Below are 23,837 nucleotides of genomic sequence, written 5' to 3' on the forward strand. Positions count from 1 at the left end.
GCCTGCCCCGAAAATGGTACCAGCCACCAGTAGCATGGTTTCTAGCATTGCAAACTTCTGAACTGGTGTTAGCATTGGTGGGAAGCTCCTTACAGCACCACTGTAATACAAATCAGTACTAATGCAATGTTAGCCATGCTTTTCTATTTCTTACATGGTGGTTCTGTGTTTTCACATATTGCAGTGTCCTGCAGTTTGTCCAATGTGTTAAATAAAGAGAAATAGAAATATTTTATGGGAGAAGAAAAATCACCTTTTATTTTATTTGCAATATTAAAAGCACCTTGGATCTCTAGACTTCATCAACACTAGACACGGCAAGGTTTAGTGTAAACAGCCTAAATAGGGTCATAGATTAAAAGGCCAGAAGGCACTAATATGATCAACTAATCTGTCCTCCTGCATACCACAGGCCAGAGAATTTCACCTAGTGATTCTTGTAGCAAGCCCATATGTTGTGATGGAGCCAGATCATATTTTTTTAGAAAGATACCCAGTTTCACTGTAGGGTAAATGTATGGGTACACCTACATGTTTGTGCATGGATGTGTGTTATTTATTTTGTTAGTAACTGCATGAGAGTTTGGGTGGGTGTGAGTGAGCCCATGTGTCTGAATGTAAGATAGGGACAGAGTTGTGTAATTACCCTAAGTAGGAGACAGCGTGAGAGATGCAGGGAAAGGAAGAGATTCAGTAACAATTGCTTTGGGCTCTCTGCATTAACCCTGCTTAGGGGTGGTACAGATGGTGGCCAGCAGTGCCCGGAAACGGTGCCACAGTGGCTGAGGCATGGTGGAAGCTATAGCCATCTCCTGTCTTTGCGCCAGTGTATTCCATGGTCCCAGGGAAGCCATGATAAAAGTCTACTTTGTGCTGGGCAATGAATCCCACTGTCTGTTGGACGCTACAGGTGGCCCCACCTTTGCCGAAGACCCCCCCCTCCTCATTGGCTATGAATGCATATGGGTTCTGCCCTGCTGAGTAGTTCTGACGGGGGTTGCCCACAGCTTGGATGTTTCCAGCTGCGCTGATCGGATAGCTCTGGTGGAATTTGGGGTGCACTTCCAGGTACCCGCTGGGCTGGAACCCGGTCTGAAAGAGAGAACAGGAATCAAAACCAATTGCATCTCTACTGGCATTCACCGGGCTAAAATGTAGAAGGGCTATATCTATCCTTTTGCTTTCAGGCGTATCCATGGGACACGAGGAGGTGGGGAGGAACAAGAAGAAATGTACTTCATAGATCTGATATGAGGTGATATGGGAGATGTGAGGCCACTCTCACAACTGGGCATGAGACCAGACTCACCGCTGGCTTGATCCAGTAGAACAGGAGGAGAGCTACTAACAAAAGCTGGACCATTGCCCTGCTTGGCTGGGGGACACCAAACTATCTACCATTTTTGCCTTAGGGCAGGAGGCACGTCAGTGGGCTAAACAGACCAGAACAGCAGAAGGCAGGCAGGATGGATCTTCGGCATGACTGGGGATGGCAGAGGCAGGTTACCAAACTAGCTGGACCATGGTACTGATCCAGTACAGCAGGAAATGGGATAGCAGAGGGAATATACCACTGGGCTGTGGGAGAAGGCAGGACACTGGGCTTTCTGGACCAATGGTCTTGGTCCCCTTTGTGTGGAATGCCCTTACCTGAGTGAGGCACTGAGCCCGCTCCGACCACAAGTTGTGCTTCTGGCATCTCTTCAGCTTCATCCTTCGGTTCTGGAACCAGGTCTTAACCTGCCGTGAGGGGTCAGAAGGTTCCCGGGGGAATGGATAGTCAGGGGGGAATATGGAATGGGCTAAGACATTTTTCACCTCTGACTCACCAATTACAATGAGACTCTTGGGTAAGGGGTGGAGTGACTGGAGGGCTCAGGGAATCAGGGAGTGGAGTATAAAGCATCTGAGTGGTTGCTGGTTAAAGTCTGGCCCCAGTTCAACATCAGATGCCTGTTTAGTGGCCTATGCAAATTGTGTCAGTGGATCTCTGTCCCCAGCACCTACATTGTCCACATTGTGCCCATCATTGTGACATTTAGGCGCATTACAGCTGTGACAAATGAATGAGTGTGGCCAAAAACTGGCACAAATCAAACTCAACATGGTCTCTACAGTCCCACCCATAGAATGGATTAAATCCCTCCTGATTACAGGCCAAAATTAAGGAAATGTGTGTTTGCGGGGGTGCAGGGAGGGCAGAAGGCCTGCCCAGCATCCTATCAGTCCTCAAAATCAAGATCCCTGACGGGGGCAGATTCCAAAGCGCACTCCCCCAGGGCTGTGTCTGCACTAATAGGGAGTGCTGCAAGGATGTTGATTGCAGCAAATAGCTGGTTGTCTCACTTGTCCTGTTTCTGACAAAACCGGTTTGGGGGGTGGGTAGGTGGGGTGTGTGTTTGTGTTTGTTATCCCAGTGCATCCTGGGATATCTGAGGCACCAAGCCCAGAGTGCCCAGCACTTTCATTAGGATAATCTCCATAAGCACTGCATTGTGGGATAGGGTTAGGAAGAATGGCTGAACCATAGCAGCTACAATGCTTGTGGCTTCTCATCCACTCTCGGGAGAGACCATTATAGACGGCACCAGTTCAGCTGGACCTGGGCTATCGATTTCATCTCAGGCATTGCAGCGGTGGCACAAGTGATGCTCATAAATCTGCAGGGATGGCAGTTGTGTGGGGGGCTTGCCGTACCTGCATGAGGCCTTGTGTCAAGCGCATTGCATGGGTGCGGGAAGACAGGTTGGTGGGAGGAGTTCAGCCCTGGGGAGAGCTCACAGCAGCGTCCCAGCTTACTGCAGGTGCTGCATGGGGGCACTGGGGAGGGGGTGGGGAGGAAATTATTTGTGAACTAATCCATGCCAGGCCACTCAGCGTCTTATGGGGAAATTCACCAGTGCCTGGAACTGCACCCAGCAGAGGACTGGGAACTGATGCAGAGCATAAAGTGCAGGGAACTATGGTGACCCACTTACTGCTCAACCACACCACAGACCATGGCGTCACGGCACTGCCAACTCCTGGCATTCAAAAATCACGAATCAGGCCCTGAATATCATGAGAGTTGTGATTTTTTAAGCCAGATTTGAACAAAAGGTCTCTCTTTTGCTCGCTCGCTTTGCCTCCTGATGTTGGAGCCTTCAGAGGGTCACATTTTCAAGCTTTTCCCTGAAACCAGGAGATCTAGAAACTTTTTTTTAAAAAAAAAAATGAAAGCTGAGCTTCTCATGTTTTCGTGACTCAAGGTCTTCAGGAAAATCAGCAACTACTGGCAGATTCACAGTAAAATCTCAGGAGTTGGCAACACCGGCAGTAGCTGGTCCCCTCATCGTGAGTCTCAACAGAGGTGCCAAGGACTGACTGGGTTTTAGCACATTCCATCCATGGATGTGTCATTATCCCCATTTTACACATGGGGAAACTGAAGCACAGAGAAGGGACGTGACTTGCTCAAGGTCACCCAGCAGGCCAATGGCAGAGCTGAAAAAGAACCCAGGTCTCTTTGAGTCTGAGTCCAGTGTCCACTAGGCAACACTGTCTTCCTGCTGAAATTTTCCCTCCAAGAAGGGTTTTTCTGGGGCAGGACTGAGGCACATTTGGGAGCGGGAGGGGGACAGTTATATGTGTGTGTATGGAGCTTGCTCTGTCACAGCCATGTCCTGTACTTGCTCTAAGGAAAAATATAGGACATAAATACTAATATTGTCATCTAGCACCTTTGCCACTGTTCTGTGCTAATCAACCCCCACCTTTATTCCACAACTCCTCTTGCAGTAAGTGACGTTCAGGTGCAGCCCAGCCATTACAAGGCAGACAACTCTATGCCCTCACTATTCACCTGCTTGTAAGTGAGCCCCAGGACTGCAGCCAGTTCCCGGATCTGCTGGGGGCTGAGGTATTTCTGGTTCTGGAACCGCTGATGCAGGGTTTGCAGCTGCTCCTTGGAGAAGGCTGTACGGATCTTGGCCTTCTTCATCCCTCCCTCTCTTTCCTTCCCATTCTTCTGGGGCTTGGACGCAGGCTGGGGGGACGAGGATTCTGTCTTGGGGCTGGTGGCCGAATCTGGTGTGAAGTGGCTGAAATTCCCAGAGCTGGAGGAAGCAGGGGAGAGATCTAAAGACAAAGGGGATATATGCTGTAATGAACCCACATGTGTGTAAATACACACACACACACACACATGCAGAGCCCTCTGCTGGGTGAGATCAGAACTGCTTATCTGTGTGACATAGGCCATATACTGCTAGCAGCAAAGGAGATTCTCCTTTAGCGCAAGCTCTGAGGATCTGCGCCTTTGTAGCAAAAGAATCTGATATGTATCCCTGATGCCAGTGTGAAGTTGCAAGTGGCCAGATTAAGCCTCACGGTGACACCCTGGATGGGCAAAAAGAACAGGAATACTTGTGGCACCTTAGAGACTAACAAATTTATTTGAGCATAAGCTTTCGTGAGCTACAGTTGCATCTGATGAAGTGAGCTGTAGCTCACGAAAGCTCATGCTCAAATAAATTTGTTAGTCTCTAAGGTGCCACAAGTCCTCCTGTTCTTTTTGCGAAAACAGGCTAACACGGCTGCTACTCTGAAACCTGGATGGACAGTTCATCCCTACATCTCCAAATCCTCTATAGCTTGTCCTTTTGCAGAGCACTTTGGGACCTAGGGATGAAAAGCGCTATAATTATATGTTAAGGTTGTCACTACACAGCCTAATCTGGCCACTAACTTGACACTGGCAGCCAGGATCGCTATCAAATCCTTTTGCTCCGACAGCACAGACGCTCAGCACTTGAGCTAAAGGAGAATGTTTGCTGTTAGTGGTACAGGGCCTCTGTCACATAGAGGAGCAGTTCTGCACAGGACAAGCATAATTACACCCCTTTGACAGATGGACAAGCTGGGGTGCAGAGGTGAATCACTCGCCCATGGGCACACAGCGAATCTGTGCACTGGACTCTTGGGCTTAAGTCTGGTCAATTTTGAGGCTTGATTTGGGGTCCCCAGTCTGAGACACCTTAAAGGGGCCTGGTGCTCAAAGCCCACATGTGCTCAGCACTCTCTGAAAATCAGGCCCCTTTAAGAGGTCTCAGGTTGGGCACCCAAAAATTGGGGCACTCAGCATGACCAGTCACAAGTGAAAGTTTAGGCTTTGATCCCTTAGTCCTGTGCTCCAGCCACTGGACCAAACTGTCTCTCACCAGTAGTGTTACTTTCTGCTCCTTCTACCCAAGGATCTCAATGCACTTCACAAACACTGGCAAATTAACCCTCCCCATCCCACTGTTGGGAGGGAGGGAGGTAGGTATTATCACCACCGATGTAAAGTGATAACCAGAACAACCCAGTGAGTCAGTCAGGACAAGAACGCAGGTTGCCGGACTCACAGCCCACTGCTCTAACCACTAGGCTGCCGCTACCCTTTGCAAAGCACATGAGAACTAGAATAGAATATTGTGCTGATGAGAGTTTACAGGAGGAGAAAAGGCACAGACAGAGGACACAGAGACAGGTTGGGGAGCGCCACTCACTCCAGAGACAGTATTCAAGAGGATAGAGGAACCCGCAAAGACCCTTCCAGCTTGTCCTGGGAAATATCCTAAGGGGGTCTCTGCCTGAAGGACAAAGCCAAGATTGAGATCTAAAGAAAAAGCTTCCTAAGCAATCTGGGCTGTTAGTCCAGACAAAAGCCGCCAACATGCAAAGCCATTGAGGCAGCATGAATAGGAAAATGTTAACAAGTGAGATTACACAGATAGCTCTCCCCTAGGTGTCTGGCACGTGTGGATGCGGGCAGCAGTGGGGGCCAGGAAGGGTGTATTGGTTTGCAAGCCTGGCCAAATGCCCTTGGACAATTTCTTCCCTTTCCCTGACCCCCCCCAACTTCTCACCTGTCTGCCCATAGGGAGAGGGGAGAGTTAACATCCACTTGTGGGGAGGACAGTTTCAGGGCCAATAAGGGAATTACCCCCTTAGATCTTTAGAGACCATCCTAACCCATCCTTGGTCCCAAGCACCTGCCCCAAAGAGTCTGCATCAAGAGGTACTTTGGGAAATCCTAATGCTCCATCTCCCCCATGTAAGCTACTGATCTCTTGTGCAGGTCACTGGCTCCTCCCTGCTACCAATCCCTCCCCAGCTGAGAGGAAAAATGGTTGTGTGGTTAAAAAAGACACTTGAAATTCAGCTGTGGGTTATATTCTGAGCAGAGCCCCAGGCTTGCGCTGTGTGACTTACATCTGGCACCTTGGGTAGTCATTTGCACCCATGTAAAACGCCACCAGCTGAGATGGAGGTTAAGGTTTTGCACAGGTGCAAATGGAGGTAATCACACCTACCCTCCTCGCAGGGGCGAGGGTACATTCATTGATGTCAGTGAAGTGCCCAGGGACTACAGGGAGCAGCGCCACAGAAAAGTCTAGAGATAATCGAACAGCTATAACATGCCCCAGCTAGCACTCTCTTTAGACCCCAGCCCTCTCCACGGCCAGCTCCAGCCCTGCCCAGCCATCGCCTTCCCCTGAGAATGCCAGCCTACCTCGTTGTCCTTTCCCCAGACCCCCACCTCCACCAGCTATTCCAGCAGGCCCCACTCACCGAGTGCTGATTCCCCTCCCCACAGACGTGCTCTCCATGTTACCTCCCTCCCTTTCTTGACCCCCTCTGCTTCTGCTTGACTTGCCTCCTAACTGCCGCTTCCTGGCCCTAAGAACTGAGAGTGGGGAGCCTGGGTTGTGAGGGCCCCCGGGGGGGGGAGGGAGGGGAGAGTGGGGCAGGTTCCTGGCTGTGGGGAGCTGGGTGGTGCAGGATAGGGAGAAGTTGTGGCTGCAAGGAGGCAGGCTGCATAAGGAATGCTGGTCTGGGGTGGGGGTAGGGAAGGAGTCGGTGCTCATGTGGGGGTGGGGGGTGGGGAGAGCAGGGCAGGTTTACTACAGACCCATTGGGGAACTGGCCCATGTGAGACCTGCATACAAGGGTGGCTGGAGAGGGGCTGCAGGATGGTGAGTGGGGCTTGGGCTCTGCATGTCTGGGGGGGGGGATCTGTGAGTTTGCAGCAATGGTGAAGGTAGGTTAGGTGAGGAGGGTATGTCCAGGCGGCCAGTGGGACATGGGTGTGGGGTTAGAAGGGATTTCAGTCAGCTTGGAGAAAAGGCATAACTCCATTCAAAGAAAAGCTCCTAATTCCACACAGTAATAGACGCACCTCAGTACCTAGACTAGCATCTGCTACCCAACTCGCCTCCCAAGCCCTGACGGGGAACTAGCCAGTGACTGAAGGGTTAGGAGGACTAGGAGGAGGAACAGGAGAGTCAGCAAGAAGCATGAATGGCAGCTAAACAAACCCTCACACTAAAAACTGAGACAGGCCCAGGTCTTGACAGCTCTTCATCTCTGCAGACCTTTGAGTCCAAGTTCAAAGCTCTACATCCAAACTCTCCCCTGGGGTGGAGTGGGGGGAAACACCCAGCCTGCCTGATGTATTTGTGGCCCATGGAGCATAAAGAATCTAAGATTTCATTTAAAACAAAGGGTACGTCTCTAGTCCTTATGGTCAGGAAGTTAACGTACAAAATGAGAGCCCACTGTGTACTGATGTAACCCCTTGCCTGTAGATAGCCTGAAACAACAATGCTGATTTTTACAATGACTCAAGAGAGGTGTAATCCCCACCCCCAAATTCCCATTAATCTCACTGGGGCATTGACTCTAGAGTGTAAGGATAGCACTAGGCAAAGACCTGTCTGCATTAACTATTTCACTGATGAACATTTGAACAGATGGGATGGGAAGGAGGTAGGAGTGAAGCCCATGGGGTGGGAATTGGAAGCTGCTGAATTGAAAGAAATGGAGAGAGAAGACAGGGGAAAACAGAAAGAGACAAGCAGAGAAAGGAAGACGGGGAAAGGAGAGAAACAGAGGGCAGAAGCAGTAGTGGATCCTAACAGGATTCCCCATCCTCCCACTGTGATACTGAATGAGACTTGAACAAGTATAACAATGATAATGACACATTCAATCACTGTGTAAAGGCTGTCATCTTTGCAATGCCCCCATTGCCAGCACAGGGAGCTGTGCTGTGGGTGATGGGTGTACAGAACACTAAATGCATGCTCCGGCCCATGGACCAAACATGGATTTTGCCTCTCTCCATAAATATGACAGCTCTGGTTTAAGTGAGGCCTGATCATCCCCTGCCCCCCTTGGCCATTCACCTGCCAGGATAAGGTGTTACAGATAGACAAGGATACTTTGCCTTTACAGTGCTTATACCTGAGGATAAAAAAATGTTTTGTAAGTCTGAATGAATTAGGCTCATATCCACATTTTATAAAGGGGAAAGAGAGGCACAAAGAGTGGAAGTGATTTTCCCAAGGTCACTCACTGAGTCAATGACAGATCTAGGATTGGCACCCAGGTGTCCTGAATCTCAGTCCTATGACTTAACTTTGATGGCTTACCTGAGTTCTGGCTTTCCTCCACTGGAAACTGGGCATCACCAGCTGCTTCTGCTCCCCTTCCCGGGCATGATATAGCAGGTTCTGTACCCCCTGCTGAGTTCCAGTAAAACTCCCCGTAGCCCATGCCAGTCCCACTTGGGTAAGGCTGGTAAGGGGGCACAGCCAAGTGAGCACTCATGTGGGTTTGGTTTGAAGGGGTGCTCCCCCCTGGGTGCTCCCCACCCCCACCTCCCAGTAGACAGCACCTCACTCAAGGACTGAAGCTCACCACCCAGGATGAGGGTGCCCTAGAAAGTCTACCTTTATAGCTAGCAGTTCCCTTCTAAGGAGTACAATATCCTGCATCAGCCAGGTCTTCAGTACACATTGTCATGTTAAAGAGGGTTGATTGGTGGGGAGGGGACGGTGTGAGAGAAGGAGGGGGTGGGGGAGGAAAGTGACACATGGTGGCATCAGGATTAAAAAATGTCTCCCTGAATTCCTGGCATTCTACAGTCCACCCTTGCATGGGTCCATAGCCCAGGGAAGTCAAGGTAAAGCCTCCTACTGACTCCACTGGGTTCTGGCTCAAGCCCTATGTGTGTAAAAATCATCCCAGAAAGGAGGCCATAGAGGAGAAATGCTCACAGCCCCAGCCAACCCTCCTCCCTACTTCCAAATCCATGGGCATTTGGTTCTGGAGGTGAACTTCACCCCTGGCCCACAGCTCTATAATGGGGCACACCAAAGCCCATTCCAAAGGGGTTTTGCAAGCAGAGGGCTTGATTCCCGGCTGTCCTGCAGTTTGTAGACACAATGACACCAGTGCAGGATAAAATGCTACCAAGGCAGAATGGTGGCCCTCAATACCCTCTGCGCTGGGGGAAGTGACAACGCAGGTGGCAGGACAACAGTGAATCAGGCCCAAGGGGCTGGAACCCATTGGGATGTTTTTTTCTTCTTTCAAATAAAATTTCCAATTTGATAGGAATTTGATGGGGCCAGCTGAGAAGTGCCAGGAAGGGGCCAGGCCCGTCTGCCAGTGCCAGGTGCTAAACTGAAGCCCTCAACTTAGGGGAAGTTCATGTCAGGCCCCAGATCCAATTTTGTAGAGCAGGCCGCTCTCCACATATGCTCTCCGCTCACATATGAATGAATGAGGCATTTTTTTGGTATCATTGTGCTGGGAGCTAGAGATACAACCTGTCGGGGAGAGGGGCAGGATGGGGAGCTGTAGGGGCAGGGAGGGGATCACTGGCTGTAGTAGTCACTTCTTCAGATTTCAGTGTAGCAGCCGTGTTAGTCTGTATTCGCAAAAAGAAAAGGAGTACTTGTGGCACCTTAGAGACTAACAATTTGTTAGTCTCTAAGGTGCCACAAGTCCTCCTTTTCTTTCTCCTTCAGAGACACTTCTGTGTAGTTAAGCATTTTCTTGGCTGCAGACTGTTGCTGGACTATTCAAGGTTGGATGAGGTGATCCAAGGACAGGGGCAGCTTGTGTCCTCTCTTATGGCCAGCCTCATGTAATGCATTATGGCATTTCATTTACCAGTATATTGCACACCCAGAGGCTAAGGGAATGAGCATCTACAAAAGCAGTCATGAAATAATCACAGGCAAGAGAGTCCTGTAGTTCACCCACAGACCAGCACGTCAGGAGACCTTCTTCCTTTTTGTGGTTCTGCCAGTGATTTGCTCTGGGAGCTTGTTCAGGTCATTTCACCTCTCTGTTTTGGTCTTCCCCAGAGGTAGGAAGATATAATGCTACTAATCTAAGCCACAGGGGCATTGGGAAGCTGCCGCTAATGTTTGTAAAGTGTATTCAGATCCTCTTGATCTTCTGAGGATCTCAAAGCATTTTACAAACATTAGTGAGTGAGTCAATCAAAGCATTGTCATGTTTCAAAGACGAGGACCCATAGATGGCTGGATGTCAGAAGCCCAAGGTTTTAATCACTGCTCTACCACTGACTTGCTGTGTGCCCTGGGGGTGAATCATTCGGCCTCAGTTTCCCCATCTATAAAATGGGGACAACGCTACTTCTTGTAATGTGCTGCAAGATCTCTCTATGAAAACCCCTCTGTAAGAGTAAAGCGCTATTATTGTCTGTGTGGGGTAACTGCTCATCAGGTCTCTGTGGGCTGCCTTCCCTTACCTCTCCTGTGCCACATGGACGTGGGGAATGGTGAGAGCTGGGGTGCCATCAGTACAAAGTTCATCTCTTCATCAGAGCTGGATGGTGCAGTTGCTCTGTTTTCCCAAAGTCTGGCTGAAACTGGGACATGGGTGAGAACACTTTGGCTGAGACCGCTCAGTCCAGACAAGTTAGGTACGATGCGGGAAGGTAGCAGCAACAATACCTGCCCCAGAGGGAGGGGGTTGGCCCACCATTTGTCAAGGAGGCTCCTGACTTCCCAGGTGGCACTGGAGATGAGAAGCACTTCTTTTAGGCCTTTCCTCTGTCATCCATCTTGCCACTGTCATCCAGGCCTTTGTCATCTCCAAAGCTGATTCTTACATGATGCTTGGAAGACCTCTTCCAAGCGACAGCTGGAGAAGAATACAAGTGCCTGCTTGTTTAGAGGCATTGATGGAAGAAAGCACATTATTCCAGTTCTCCACAGACTGCACTAGCTTCCTATGCAATTTGCAGTCTTTGCATCTTTAAGTTTTGGGTTCTGGCTCCCTGATGACAGCCCCAGCTCTCTGCCCAACTGCTTCCAAGACAATTGAGATCACCTGAGACACTAGAACTGACAATCCCTAGTGATCAACTTTTCAAAGGGGCCAAGCATGGAAGTAAAGGGTGCTCAGTGCCTTTGGAAATGACGCCACGAATATCTGAGGCCTGACAGCCGGGATTTTCATTAAGTTTGGAATTTACATCCTCTACTGCTTCATTGCAGCCTGATTCTCATCCCCCAGGGCATAGTCTACAGGCCATCAGCTCCCCACGCCCTCTCAAGAGTAAAGTGCATGTAAAAAACTAATGACAAGTTTCAGAGTAGCAGCCGTGTTAGTCTGTATTCGCGAAAAGAAAAGGAGGACTTGTGGCACCTTAGAGACTAACCCCAAGTCCTCCTTTTCTTTTCGTAAAAAACTGATGGTTGGGTTGTCGTTTGTTTACTCTGACACTTATTAAATTGTACGTGTGGTTTGAAATGTTGTCCCGGTGCAGTGTGTAAGTCGTAAAATAAACAATGCAATAAATGCAATAAATAAATGTAATCTTAAATTAGGGCAATACATAAATGCAATCTTAAAAATGAAGCGTAATGGGGGGGGGGGAAGTGCAGCGCACATAAAAATGTTGGGTGCAGGTTTTCACTTGAAATTTTAAATGCACAAAAGTGATGGAAATTCAAAATGCTGCAGCCAGAACGTGGCTCTGCTGAACATAATTTAACAGCTGTACATCCACCTTGAGGGTCACATCATGATTGTCACGGTGCTGCACCCCAGAATAACTTCACACAGTTCTGAGAGCTAGAATTCAGATCCTCCAGATCCACATTCCTCCCCCTCCCCGCCCCCAAACCAAAATATAAGCAAAACAAGCCTCAGGCTACCTGAGTTAGAGGAGAATCTCCAATTTTCTCTGAGAAGTATAGGGCCTATGTCACACAGCTGAGCAATTCTGATTCCATCCAGCTGAGGGCAATGGTCTGTATCCATACACAAACACCTACTAGCCACTGAAATATTTAGATGTTAATGTTAGACTGACTGTCAGTATGGTAAGGAAGAAAAAAACATATAGCAGACTGTGAAAAAATATCCCCAAGAAAGTATTAGAAGCCTTATCAATAGAAAAGGAGGACTTATGGCACCTTAGAGACTAACAAATTTATTTGAGCATAAGCTTTCATGAGCTACAGATGAAGTGAGCTGTAGCTCACAAAAGCTTATGCTCAAATAAATTTGTTAGTCTCTAAGGTGCCACAAGTCCTCCTGTTCTTTTTGCAAATACAGACTAACACGGCTGCTACTCTGAAACTTATCAATAGACTCATTTGAACCCACAGTAAAACTAGACAAGACCCTGAGACATTGGCTCCAGAGCTATGGGGTCTGTAGCCTCAGAGCACTTTCTGGTGGTCTGAGTTGAGCTGGCCGGTCAGTTGGGCCCAGATCCTTCCAATTAGGAGCCTAAATACCTTTGACGATCTGGGCATTGGTGCTGGCTCTCCTTGTTTCCGGATACTTCTTCAGATGTCCAAGTTCTTCAGTGCAAAGTGCCTACAGGCCAGTAGAAAACCAGCCCAGCAGCCTGTACTAGAAACTACGGATACGTAAGAAGGGAGAGGAAACAGGAGCTGCCTTTGGGACTAGAACCACCAGTGAAACTGGAACTGCCAGGACAGGCAGAAAGTCCAGCAGAGCAGAGAATGAGTCAGCTCAGTGGGGGAGGGAGGGAGAAGGGGACCAAATGGCAAAGGGGAAGTAACACAATAGGCTCCCCCCCATCCCCACAATGGTTTAAATGCAAAACCACAAATCTAAGTCGAGTATCTCACCAAGTTGGAACCAGTTTCACTGAACACTACACTTTGGCTTGCTGAACACTAGGCCTGGGTTCAGGTTCACTCCAAACTGGGCACAAGTTCAGCTCAGAATGGGCCAAACTTTGTTCTGATCCAGGCCTGGGTTTGATCTGAACCATGCCCGGGTTTGCTAGATATTGAGCCCAGGATTGGTCCCCAGTGGGCCTAGGGGTTGAGTTTGCTTCAAGTTAGGCCAGATTCACGGGGCTTTGGGTTCTGACTTCTGTGATGCAGAACTTTGGCTCGTCTGAAACTCAGTCAGAGCACTGAGCTCGAAATCACTGCAGCCAGGCCAGGGCTAGCTCTAAACTGAGCCAAGACACTCCAAACGGTGAAGTTTGTAACTGCATTGAGCAGATTAGTTATTGTTTGTAAAGCAGCTTGAAGTGAAAAAAATACGCTAGACACATAAAGTACTATTATTATTATGAAGAAAGCCTGAAACCAGACCAGTTTCAGGGGCTGTAACAAAAATGTCACCCTGCTCTAATTATTCAGACCTGCTTGCCAGATGGGCTGAGAGGGCTAATTGAGTTAATGCTCAGAAAGTGCTTTGAGATCTTTGAAGGAAAGGTGATGTGTAAGTGTGAACTGCTGCTGTCATCACAGAGACAGAGGGAACAGAACTCAGCTCCTCCTACAAAAACAGAGGCTCCAAACCAAACACTTCAGCTAAAGGAGAATCTCCATGAGCAGTGCGGGTCCTATAACACAGAGAGATGAGCGGCTCTAATTCTATGCCTCGGAGGGAAGTGGTGACATACTTTTATTACAGCTCATGAACATTATTAATATTTAATGCTGCATTTCCGTTAGGATCGTCCAGAGTTATTCTCCCTGGTAGTCGAGTTTTGCTCTGCATTTCAGGTTTACTTCAAACCCCTAACTCAACATGAAATTCAGGAAGGGGAAGGGACCTACCCGGAGCAAATATTCAGATGAATATCTCTATGACCCAAAACTGCCAAGGTTCAGATGGCTGGAAGTATTATCCCAGCCTTATAGGTAGAGAAACTGAAGCACAGAGGGGCTAAAGTCACCGAGGCATTGGCAGAAGGCTTTTCATTGTTGGGGTGGGTGCCAGACAGTGGCTAGATGTTATGGTTAATTACTCTATGGCTGCAAAACCCTTTCTACTCCTTTCAGATGCTCACAGCTGTCCAGTAACATTCTTCTGGGGGGGGCTTGATATTTTCTGGGCTTGCTTTCTGACAGGAGATTTTTTTGAAGGATTGAACAAAATCCCTTCAGCCATTCGTGAGCTGGGTGAGGCTGAAAAAACATGCACTGTCCCTGTCTAACACACGTAAAGAGGCCACTCTTGTTGATGACAATAGCAGTTTGGGCTTCAACTCCAGTGCAGGCCCAAAGCCTTGGAATGTACTTTGAAAAAGTTCCCAAATGATGTGGTTAATCAGCAACAAACCTGTTTACTTACCTTTGTATTGAACTGAACAAATAAAGCATTCATAGCAAAGGGCTGGGAGGCCACTTCACCTCTGTAGTTCCTTATTGAATGTTGTGAGGCAGCAATGTTGAATGGTTACAGAGGTCTGTAAACTCTGGGGGTCAGGGTCTGATTCCCTGACTTGCTGGGTCAGTTTGAATTCACCTCCCTACACCTCATGTTCCCCATCTGTAGAGTGGGGGACCTGAGTCTGAGCTATGTTTGTAAAGTGCTTTGAGATCCTTTCATTAGTAGTAATATATGGAAGACTAATACTTAGCTCTTTGACAGTGCTTTTTCATCAGTAGATCTCAAAGCGCTTCATGATATTTAATGCCTGTATCCTCACCATGCTTCTGTGAGGTAGGGCACAGCTATTATCCCCTTTGTACAGATGGAGAACTGAAGCACAGAGAGGCTAAGTGAGTTGCCTGAGGTCACAGAGGAAGTCTGAAGCAGAGCCAGGAATTGAACCTAGGACTTTTAAGGTCTAAGTTAGTGTCCTAACCACTCAATGATCAATAGGTTCTGGAGGTTGGCCTGGCTACCATTGTAGAACAGCATGAAAGGTCCTGGGACCAGCATGTCCCGTTCCTTTGGATGGCTTATAGAACAGCACTCAATGAGAATACAAAGTGTACCCCGGAACTCCTCACGTTTGGGCATGAACTAAGGACCCCAGCAAACCTCTTGTGTGGAGTTCCTGAAGAGAAACAAAGGGATCTGAACCATCTGGACTATGCAGAAACCCAACAGTCCAAAACAGAAAGAGCTCACACCATTACCTTGAAAAGCTTTGCTATCCGGAGGGCACTTTTCAGTGACACTGTATGTGTTGTAGTGGTCATTTTCTTTTCTTTTCATGATCTCTGTCTAACCATGCTTGGTCATTGTTTGGTGTTTATTGAGCATTCCTCTCACACTTCCTTGCAGCAGCTCTGCCTTTAAAATAAAACAACGAGTAGATTATCTTTCAAGATGCTTTGCTTATCCATTGCTGTTCTTTCTTCCTGGCTTTGCTGAAACTCCTCTCGTAATAAAGGGTATAGGTAGGGCCAAGCACATGCCCCGCCTTTGAGAAAGCACTGATCCATAAATTCACAGCTGGCCCCTCTGGCCTTGCCTAGACTAGAATAAAAGTGCATACATGTTTGACAAGCATAATGTAAACAAGGCAGGGTGAGACAGTACAGTGGTTAAAAATGCCAGAAGCTGGTCTACCCATGTGCTCTCACTGCAGTTAGCTCCAGTTCAAGGCCCTGCCTAGCCCCGGACATAGCACCCCTTCAGCAATTAGTTGCCAGCAGCTGGTTTAGCGGAAGCACAATTTAAAGGTAATTCCTGGTCAGCACCAGTTGAATGCTATTTCCTAGCATAGGCAAGGCCTTACACCAGTAGTGGGAGAAATTCAGAAAATCCCTCATGTAGCGGCAGCCGAGTCAGGAGACCTGGGTTCTGTTCTCAGCCGTACTACTGACACACCATGTGACCTTGGCAAGTCACTTCCCCGCCCTGTGCCTCAGTTTCCCTATTTGTAACATGGGGAGGATAATATGCTCATTCTTGGTTAAGTGATTTGAAATCTTTGTCTCAGTTAAGAGTTAATAGTATTTGGCCCAAACCAAGACTACACCCTCTGCGTGAATCACACTGGGATCAGTTCCCACAGTGAAAAGAATCCGGTTTCTTTCTCTTTGGGAAGGGAGGAGGGGGTTGGGGCAGTGGGGTGGGGTGTGATGCTTTGAAAGGTCTTTGAAGAAGGACAGGGCAGGGTACCTGTGAAGTGTTCTTATTGCCAAACCCCAACCAACCACTTTTCTTCTTCATTAAGAGAAAACTGCCATGGAGAAGACTTGAAAGGCCCAGGGAACTTCTGAACTCAGCTCTGTGGGAAATGCACAGCTCAGTGGAACCTGCAAATGAGCTGTGATTAGCGGTTTGGCAGGTTGTTTGGGGAGGGGACACTAGTGGACTGGGAATGGTGGCCAGCAGCTAAAGGTGAGTCAGTCACCTTATGGTCTCTACCCAGCTTCTCTCCACAGCTGGAGACCCTCCCTGATCCTGGTATGACTCATTTCGCTGCTGTTTTGGAAACCCTCTCCAAATGGCAGCAGGCACGTCCCAAGGCTTGAACTCTCCCCAGCTCTCCCCCTTGTTCTACCCTCCCTGGTCTCTGTGCACTTCCTAAATAACCCATGTCTCTATTTCTGAAAACCTCGACTGGCCGTTCAAACACAAGATCCCCACATATGCTCTCCATGCTACTACCTCGCTGACTGCTTTATCCCACTAATCTGGCTTTTGCCCATGCTAGCTGAGCACCACGAATATGCTCCCCACACTTTTCACTTTCCTGTTATAGGACACCCACCGTGCTCCTCACTTCTCCTGCCTCCAGACCATCTGGCAAGGGGGGCATGTCAGAGAGGGGCACCTGGCTGCTAGTGCAGAGAATGGGGGCGAGGGTTAAGGAAGATCAGGCATGCAGTTCAGGCAGAAACTGAAAAGCAGAGTGAGGGAGCTAAGAGGAGGGAGAGGGGAAGTCATGCTGAGGCACTTCTGGAGTGATAAGATAAGGGGGGTCTCTTGAGGAAAGAGTGGGGTGGTCTGAGACCAGTCTCAGACAAGCCCTAGAGCTCTACAGTTGCAGACAAGTGTATCCTGAGGGTTAACAAGCCCTGGAGGATCAAATCCCCCCAACACCTTCACATATTTAAGAGTGAGAGAAGAATGTGGTGTGCTAGGCTCCCTCCCCTGTTTCAGTTGCCAACTCTGGTATCTGGGAGTCCCCCAGACCAAATGTGCTAGGAATGATGTCTCCTGCTCACATAGCAGGGCTCTGATCTGATATCAAAGGAGCAAATCTCGATGCCCCAAGGTCAAATCATCAGAGCATTTTTCCCAGCCTCTCTCTCCTTCGAATGTCATGTTCAATTGGCAACAACAACAGCACAAAAGCCCATGTGATTCTGGGGTGCTGTATACACAGAGGAATCACAATTCCAGAGCTGTGTAATTCACAGATGCTACTAAAGTAGGAGGGTATTGTAAATACCAGGCAGCACAAAGAAATAATACAGAAAGGGATGCAGAAAGACAAGGGATGGGGCTGAAAATAACACCAGATTCAGCTGGGGAAAACAACAGCTAATACATCTGGGGGGAAGCAATCCCAAACACAGCTGCTCAATGGGAGGGAGACCTCTAGAAAGCAGTGATGGTGAAAGAGACCTAGAGCGTGGGCAGCAAAATAGATGTGTGTTTGCAAATGAGAATTGTAAATCTAATTAAAGAAACAGCAATAATACTAACCAATTTATTAGTCTCTAAGGTGCCACAAGTCCTCCTTTTCTTTTTGCGAATACAGACTAACACGGCTGCTACTCTGAAACCAGCAATAATACTTTACACTTGTGTAGCTGTCATCAATAGATCTCAAAGCACATTACCAAAATAAACATAATTATCCCCATTTTACAGATTGAAGGCAATTGAGGCATAAAGAGGCTAAATGACTTGCCCAAGGTTATACAGTAAGTGCTGCAGCTACAGTTAGGAAAAAGTGTCAGGCTCCATAGGCAGAAGGAGGCCATCTCAGAGCGAAGGGGTGAGATTGTGCACAGCTGCGGTGAGGTCACACAAAGAGAACGGTGTTCAATTTTCTGGGCATTGCTTGAATAAAGGAGCTCAGAAAGGATCAACAAACACGATTAGAGGGCAGTTCTTCTCTGCCAAGGGACTGTAAAGACAGAATAATAGGATCCCGTGGTTATGGTCTTCCAGTGGCATTTGTATCTAGTGCTACCTTTACAGTTAAAGGGGGATTTTTCTTACCACCAGCCCTGCACAGCCAGCTTAGGCTCTGAGGGTTTGCCCACACTACAAAATCATGCGAGAACCCAGGAAGAGAGAATCAAGTTAGCTGATGCTGTGCTAACCACCAGTTTGTAATCAGCTCAGATCAAGGTAAATTGGGTTCAGCATCACTTTAGCTAATTTAGTTCTTCATAACCTTGTTCAAATGCAGTACAGTTTTGTAACATAGACAAGCCTGAGGCTGTGTCTATGCTAGGAGTGCTTCACCAATGTAGGAATACCAGTACACTACAGCCACAAAGTGCTCCTAGGCTGGAAGTAGCTATAGCTTAGTACTGGTATTGCAAAATCACCCCCACCTGTGAAACAAGCTATACCAGTAAAAGCACACATTTGCTGGTACACTAGTGGCTTTTGCTAGCACAGTTGGCTTGATCGGGGATCACACCCCTGACCAACAGGGCTGTACTGGCAAAGCGTAGACCTGGCCTGAAAGTCAAACTAGCCTCTTGCCTTCTCACATGTCATCACCAGTAATAAGGATTCTGCAGGGCAATCAATGGCTTCTGTGATACTTGTGAAACTCCAGTGTCCTCAATGGAAGTGAAGGGGTGTCACAGATTGGAACCTAGTAAACAATTCTGTTAATGGCCCACAGCTTCCTCTCTCTGAGCTGTGTTGGCTCTGTAGAGCAAAGAGGCAACAGAAAGCTGTCCAAAAACACACTTGTCACTAAAGCCAGTAGCTCTCGCGCTGAATCCACACAGGGAGCAGAGCTGCTAAATTTAGGGCCAGGTGTAGATAGTCACTTTTCAGTGTAGCACTGCACTTTGAGGGGATGGATTCAAGATCCATGAGAGAAAAAAAAAAAAAAGAGCTAAATATCTGTAGCTGGGCCAAACCAAGACAGAGAAGGATGTGGGATATGATATTCACCTACAAAATACTCAATGGGAGGGAGAAACCTAGGAAGCCAGGATGCTGAAAGGCAAGAGTTGTGAGCAAATTAGATGTGTTTCGAGTGGCATATGGCTGCTTAATGCCAGTGCAGGTTTGGGTGGCATGCACACAGGCCAGTGCAGAGGAAGGGCTAAGCCTCCCTCCATCTAGCTCTGGTGTGAGTGCCTCTGGAATGTGATGTTCAGCTCCAAGCACCCCACTACTAAACAAACTGGAGAGAGTTCAGAGAAAAGCAACAAAACTGAACCATAGCCCAAAAGGGGATTATTTATGAGGAGAGATTAATTATGCTGACTTTGGCTAAGAGCCTGCTAACATGGACCATGCTAGGAGTACGCAAGGTTCTCAAGGTGGAGGAACAACAAGCTGAGGATTTCAAAAAGTATAACTTTATTTGAACAAAAATGAAGAAATATATGTTGTTTGTTGAAGAATAAGCATATCTGTGTGTGGATCTGCACTAGGGGTATATCAGCTGGGATCTCCACAGCAAACACAGCCCTGGAATTCTCCTCACCTGTAAACACAGGTCAGTCCCTGGGGGTCTTTATGGAGAACACCTCCCCTGGCAGTCACATCACTATTCACCACCCACTGCATCTTTTCAAAATAGGGAACAGCCTGGAGTTTTGCACAAGGGCCACACCCATGTAATGCACCCCTCTGACCTCCAGGTGCCACCCCAGCACACTGCTTCATACCCAGATTAAACAATCTTTAATGTCAGCTCATTTCCCCATTTAACATAGTAAATACAATGGCAGGGCCACCGCACCCACCATCTCTAGCGAGGCCAGGGCACTCTAAGCATGAGGGAATTACAGCGAGAGGATCCTCTCTGTTGTAGTCACCCAGCAGCACATGGCTTGGCATGGGCTACAAGGGGACACAATCTTGCCCTCCACGACCTCCCCTAGGACAGAGAAATCCTTGGACACAATTTGGGGGGAAAGGGGAGGAGAGAAGTGGGATTCACGCCATTCCCTAGTAACCCATGCAGTGTCAATGTCACGCCACTGTGTGCATTCTGAAACCCCTTAGCTGTTTGCACACAGCCTCCCCCTGGCATTTTCATCCCAGCCACTTCCTAGGCCTGAAGAGAAACTGAGGATGGGGAAAGGGAGTGGGAATAAAGGAGATCAGAAAAGGATGGAAGTGGGGGATCGAGAAGGCAGGGACTGGGCAAGAGAAGTGGGTTGGAGCTCAGGGATGGGGAGAGGAAATAGTGGTTGGTGGTGGGGCAACATGGAGAAGGGAAAGGGGAACCCCAAGGGCATGGGGTGAATGTAGGAGTTAGGCACTCCAGAGAAGTTGGGAGGGGTGTTCGGCAGGGTAGGGGGATTTCAGGATGAGAGGCTGGGGGAGGGAATTTGTGGAGCAGGTAGGAGTGAGAGAAGGGGAAGAAATGGGGGGAGGTCCAGGGGTGGAATGGGCAGGGACCGCACCACACTAGAGTGGTAGATGGGGAGCTGGGATGTGAATTCCCTCTTGCCCTCCATCCTGTTCCCAATGCTGTGAGGGAGCTGGGGGCCTGTAAGGAGCCACTGCTCTAGAATCATGGCTCCTTGTACTATGTGTATGTAAAGCCGCCCCAGGGAGGTGGCAGAGGGAGGTGTAAAGGAGTTATTGGGGGACGGTAAAAATGTGGAAACCTGCAGCGGGCAGTAGGAAGGGCTGTGACTGGGGGGATAGGACAGGAGTGAGGCTGCAGAGGCCATGTCTGCCAGGCTCTTCAAAATGGGCCCTCTTGGTCCATCTGTCCCACCCGCTAAAAGCAGCTGGTGAGGATGGTGTCAGCCTGGTGGAACTCGGCGTCCACCTCTTCAAAGGTGCAGCCCCTGGTCTCCGGCACTCGGAAGTAGGTGTAGAGAACGGCCATCAGCAGGAAGCCTCTGAAGAGCAGGAAGACATAGGGGCCTACCAGGTGCTAGGAAGGGAAGGGAGGAGAGCAGGTTAGCAAGGTACCACACATCCCCAGGCCCCTGGGACATGAAAGAACGGAACGGAGTAAGAGGGTGCTGTAGTCTACTTAACTCTCCATTGCTTTATTCTCTATGCCTTCTCCCTCTCTCGCTTTTTTCTCTCAGTGTCAGTACCTTTATTAGCACCGGGAGGGCAAGAGTTACAAGTGCTGCAAAAGTAGGCACAGTACATCAGGGGCCCTATAATCTTTGCAGGACCACTTTGCTGGCTCCTATGGAGAGTAGGGACAGGCATTCCAGGGTGGACCTGGCTCTATAAGCCTGGGGAGTGCACACCCAGCCCCAGCCCCAGCATACAACTCCAGGGGGAGGAAACTGTATGTAACCCATTCACTGTGGCTCTCTATTTCCCTCTAGTGGTGACTGGGCCTCAGGCTGAAGTGGATGAGCTGCCTATATAGCCTTCGCTCTTTTAGATCAAGCAGTAGAAGCTCAAGTATTATGATCTAGAGATCCAGGTTCAGTCCCTGCCGCTAGGGAGACCAGATGTCCCGATTTTATAGGGACAGTCCCGATTTGGGGGGCTTTTTCTTATATAGGCTCCTATTACCCCCCACCCCGTCCCAATTTTTTACACTTGCTACCTGGTCACCCTACCTGCTGCTGACACCCTACCCTGGGGCACTACATTACACACACATTAAAGCAGGTCACAAGTGCTTTAGAAATAAAGAGCAATGGGGCCTTCAGGCCAGTGACCCCTCTGACACAGAAGCCTATCAGGGTATGGCGTGTATGGCTGTTGGGTATGGCTGTGCTCAGTACTTGCTTCACTCACCAAGCAGGATCCACAGCCAGGGCTCAGTGGCTGCTGGGATCCACACCCCAGTTGCAAGGAGAAGGTGGCTGGCAGGACAGGGGCATGGCCTGTGCTATACCAGCCCATTCAGTAGTATCTCAGTTGGACTCGCCCCTTTCTCGTATAGTGGCCAGGCCCCTGAGCATCCCATGTCAGGTGACCATACCTCCCAGGGCACAGTGCTCCTGTGTCTGTGTCCCAGACTGGGATCAGTGCTTGGCCTGCAACAAGCCTGCCAGCAGGGGGACTGTGGCACTGTCTGGTTCCTCAGATCCATTCCTGCCTCCTTGCCCAGGCCTGGAGCTCAGCTGTGAGCCACATTCACAGGGCATGATTGGGTACAACATGCCCTACTTTGTTGTCAAGCACATTTGGGGCAGATCTTTCTCCCTGTGCACATTTATGGTTCCAAGGGAATGATGAGCCCCCCACCCCATACCTGTTTCTAGGGCCGGTTTCACAGTGGTAATGGTTGTATACAATAACAAACCTCTGGCCACTTAGAACTTGGTGGTTGTCACTGTTCTACTCCAGGACAGATCTCAAACACTCCTGTTCCAAAAGCCCAGTGTCTGAGCACATGGACTAAAGGAGAATCTCCATTAGCCAAGAGCAATATAGGGCCTGCTTGTCAATCGCCCTGAACCTTGTGCAGTCATTTATATCAGTGCAAAGTGGGTATAAAACGCTACCATTCTGTTCCCATTTCACATCCACATTGCACTGGGGTAAAGGACAACACAAGGGGCAAGGCAGTGGTAAGTCAGACCCAAAGCTTCTCCTTCCGTAAATTTTGATAGTTTTATTGGTATGAGCATGCATCTAAGCGCTGCCAAAGACAGTTAATACATCAGGTATCCTGTGTACGTGGCATCCTTTTCTGTGCTAATGTGATTTTATAGCATCCAGCTCTGATTCAGTGGCAGCTGGTCATATTGTGATCCTTTTCCTGCCCTCACATACTTTTTTTACAGTGCTTTCCTGCCTTCCTTCGGAGTGAAAAGTCCTGTCCTGCTTCTCATAGCTCAAGGAAGCAGCTTTCTGGCACTTGACATTTAAAGATGCAGGAAATGTCTCAGTTTCTCCCATCACAGTGACTGCAGCCAGTCTTCCTCAGGTTTCCCCTGGGTCTTACATCTCCCAGTCTCTAGCTCTAATTTGTAATGATTGGTTTTGGCTGCATTCTGAATTCCAATTAGCTAACATGAGGAAAAATCCTAGTGAAGACAAGGCAGATTGTAGTTTTCATGTGAGTCTGCAGGTTGAGTTAAAGACTACAGGGGAGCCTAAGGTTTACCTTGACTTGCTAATTAGTGTGCACACATTATAGACTGTCTTGTCTTCACTGGTAGAGCTGGTTGGGAGATGGAATTTCTGTCACGGGGGAAATTATAACATTTTGAAATTGGTTTTTGTTCCAAATTGGAAGAAGAAAGTTGAAATTTTAAAATTTGTTGCAGAATGGAAATTCTCAAAACTTTCAATTCAGAAACATCAAAAAGTTTCATTTTGATAATGTTGAATCATTTTGTTTCAACAACATCTAAGCATTATAATATTAACATTAATAATACACTGTAATATAAAAGTTGAAATGAAATTATAAATACTTTGTTGAAAGGAAATGTTTCGACATTATTAAAAAGAACATTTCAGCATTATCTAAATCAAACAAAAATTTCAAAATTACTTGTTTTGGCAGTTTCCCCTCCAAAATATTGCTGAAATCGAGAATTTCTGAGAATTGTTGTTTGCAGTGTTGTTGTAACTATGTTGGTCCCCTGGAGAAGAGCTCTGTGTAACTCAGAAGCTTCTCTTTCACCAGAAGAAGTTGGTTCAATAAAAAATATGAC

The 23,837-nt window shown here is 48.3% G+C and overlaps 1 protein-coding gene across 1 annotated transcript; it reads right to left on the reverse strand.

Annotated features, from left to right (window-relative positions):
* Positions 1 to 313: 313 nt before the first annotated feature.
* On the reverse strand, positions 314 to 15,314 carry LOC311528779 (homeobox protein NANOG-like). Its single transcript, XM_084644199.1, has 4 exons — positions 15,213 to 15,314; positions 3,842 to 4,116; positions 1,651 to 1,740; positions 314 to 1,092 (listed from the first exon to the last, which is right to left on the reverse strand). The coding sequence occupies exons 1-4, from the start codon at positions 15,289 to 15,291 to the stop codon at positions 730 to 732; spliced, it is 807 nt and encodes a 268-aa protein (XP_084500325.1). The 5' UTR covers positions 15,292 to 15,314; the 3' UTR covers positions 314 to 729.
* Between the last annotated feature and the right edge of the window lie 8,523 nt (positions 15,315 to 23,837).

Source organism: Lepidochelys olivacea (assembly GCF_965140295.1).
Source record: "Lepidochelys olivacea isolate rLepOli2 genome assembly, chromosome: 1".
Classification (NCBI taxonomy): domain Eukaryota; kingdom Metazoa; phylum Chordata; order Testudines; family Cheloniidae; genus Lepidochelys; species Lepidochelys olivacea.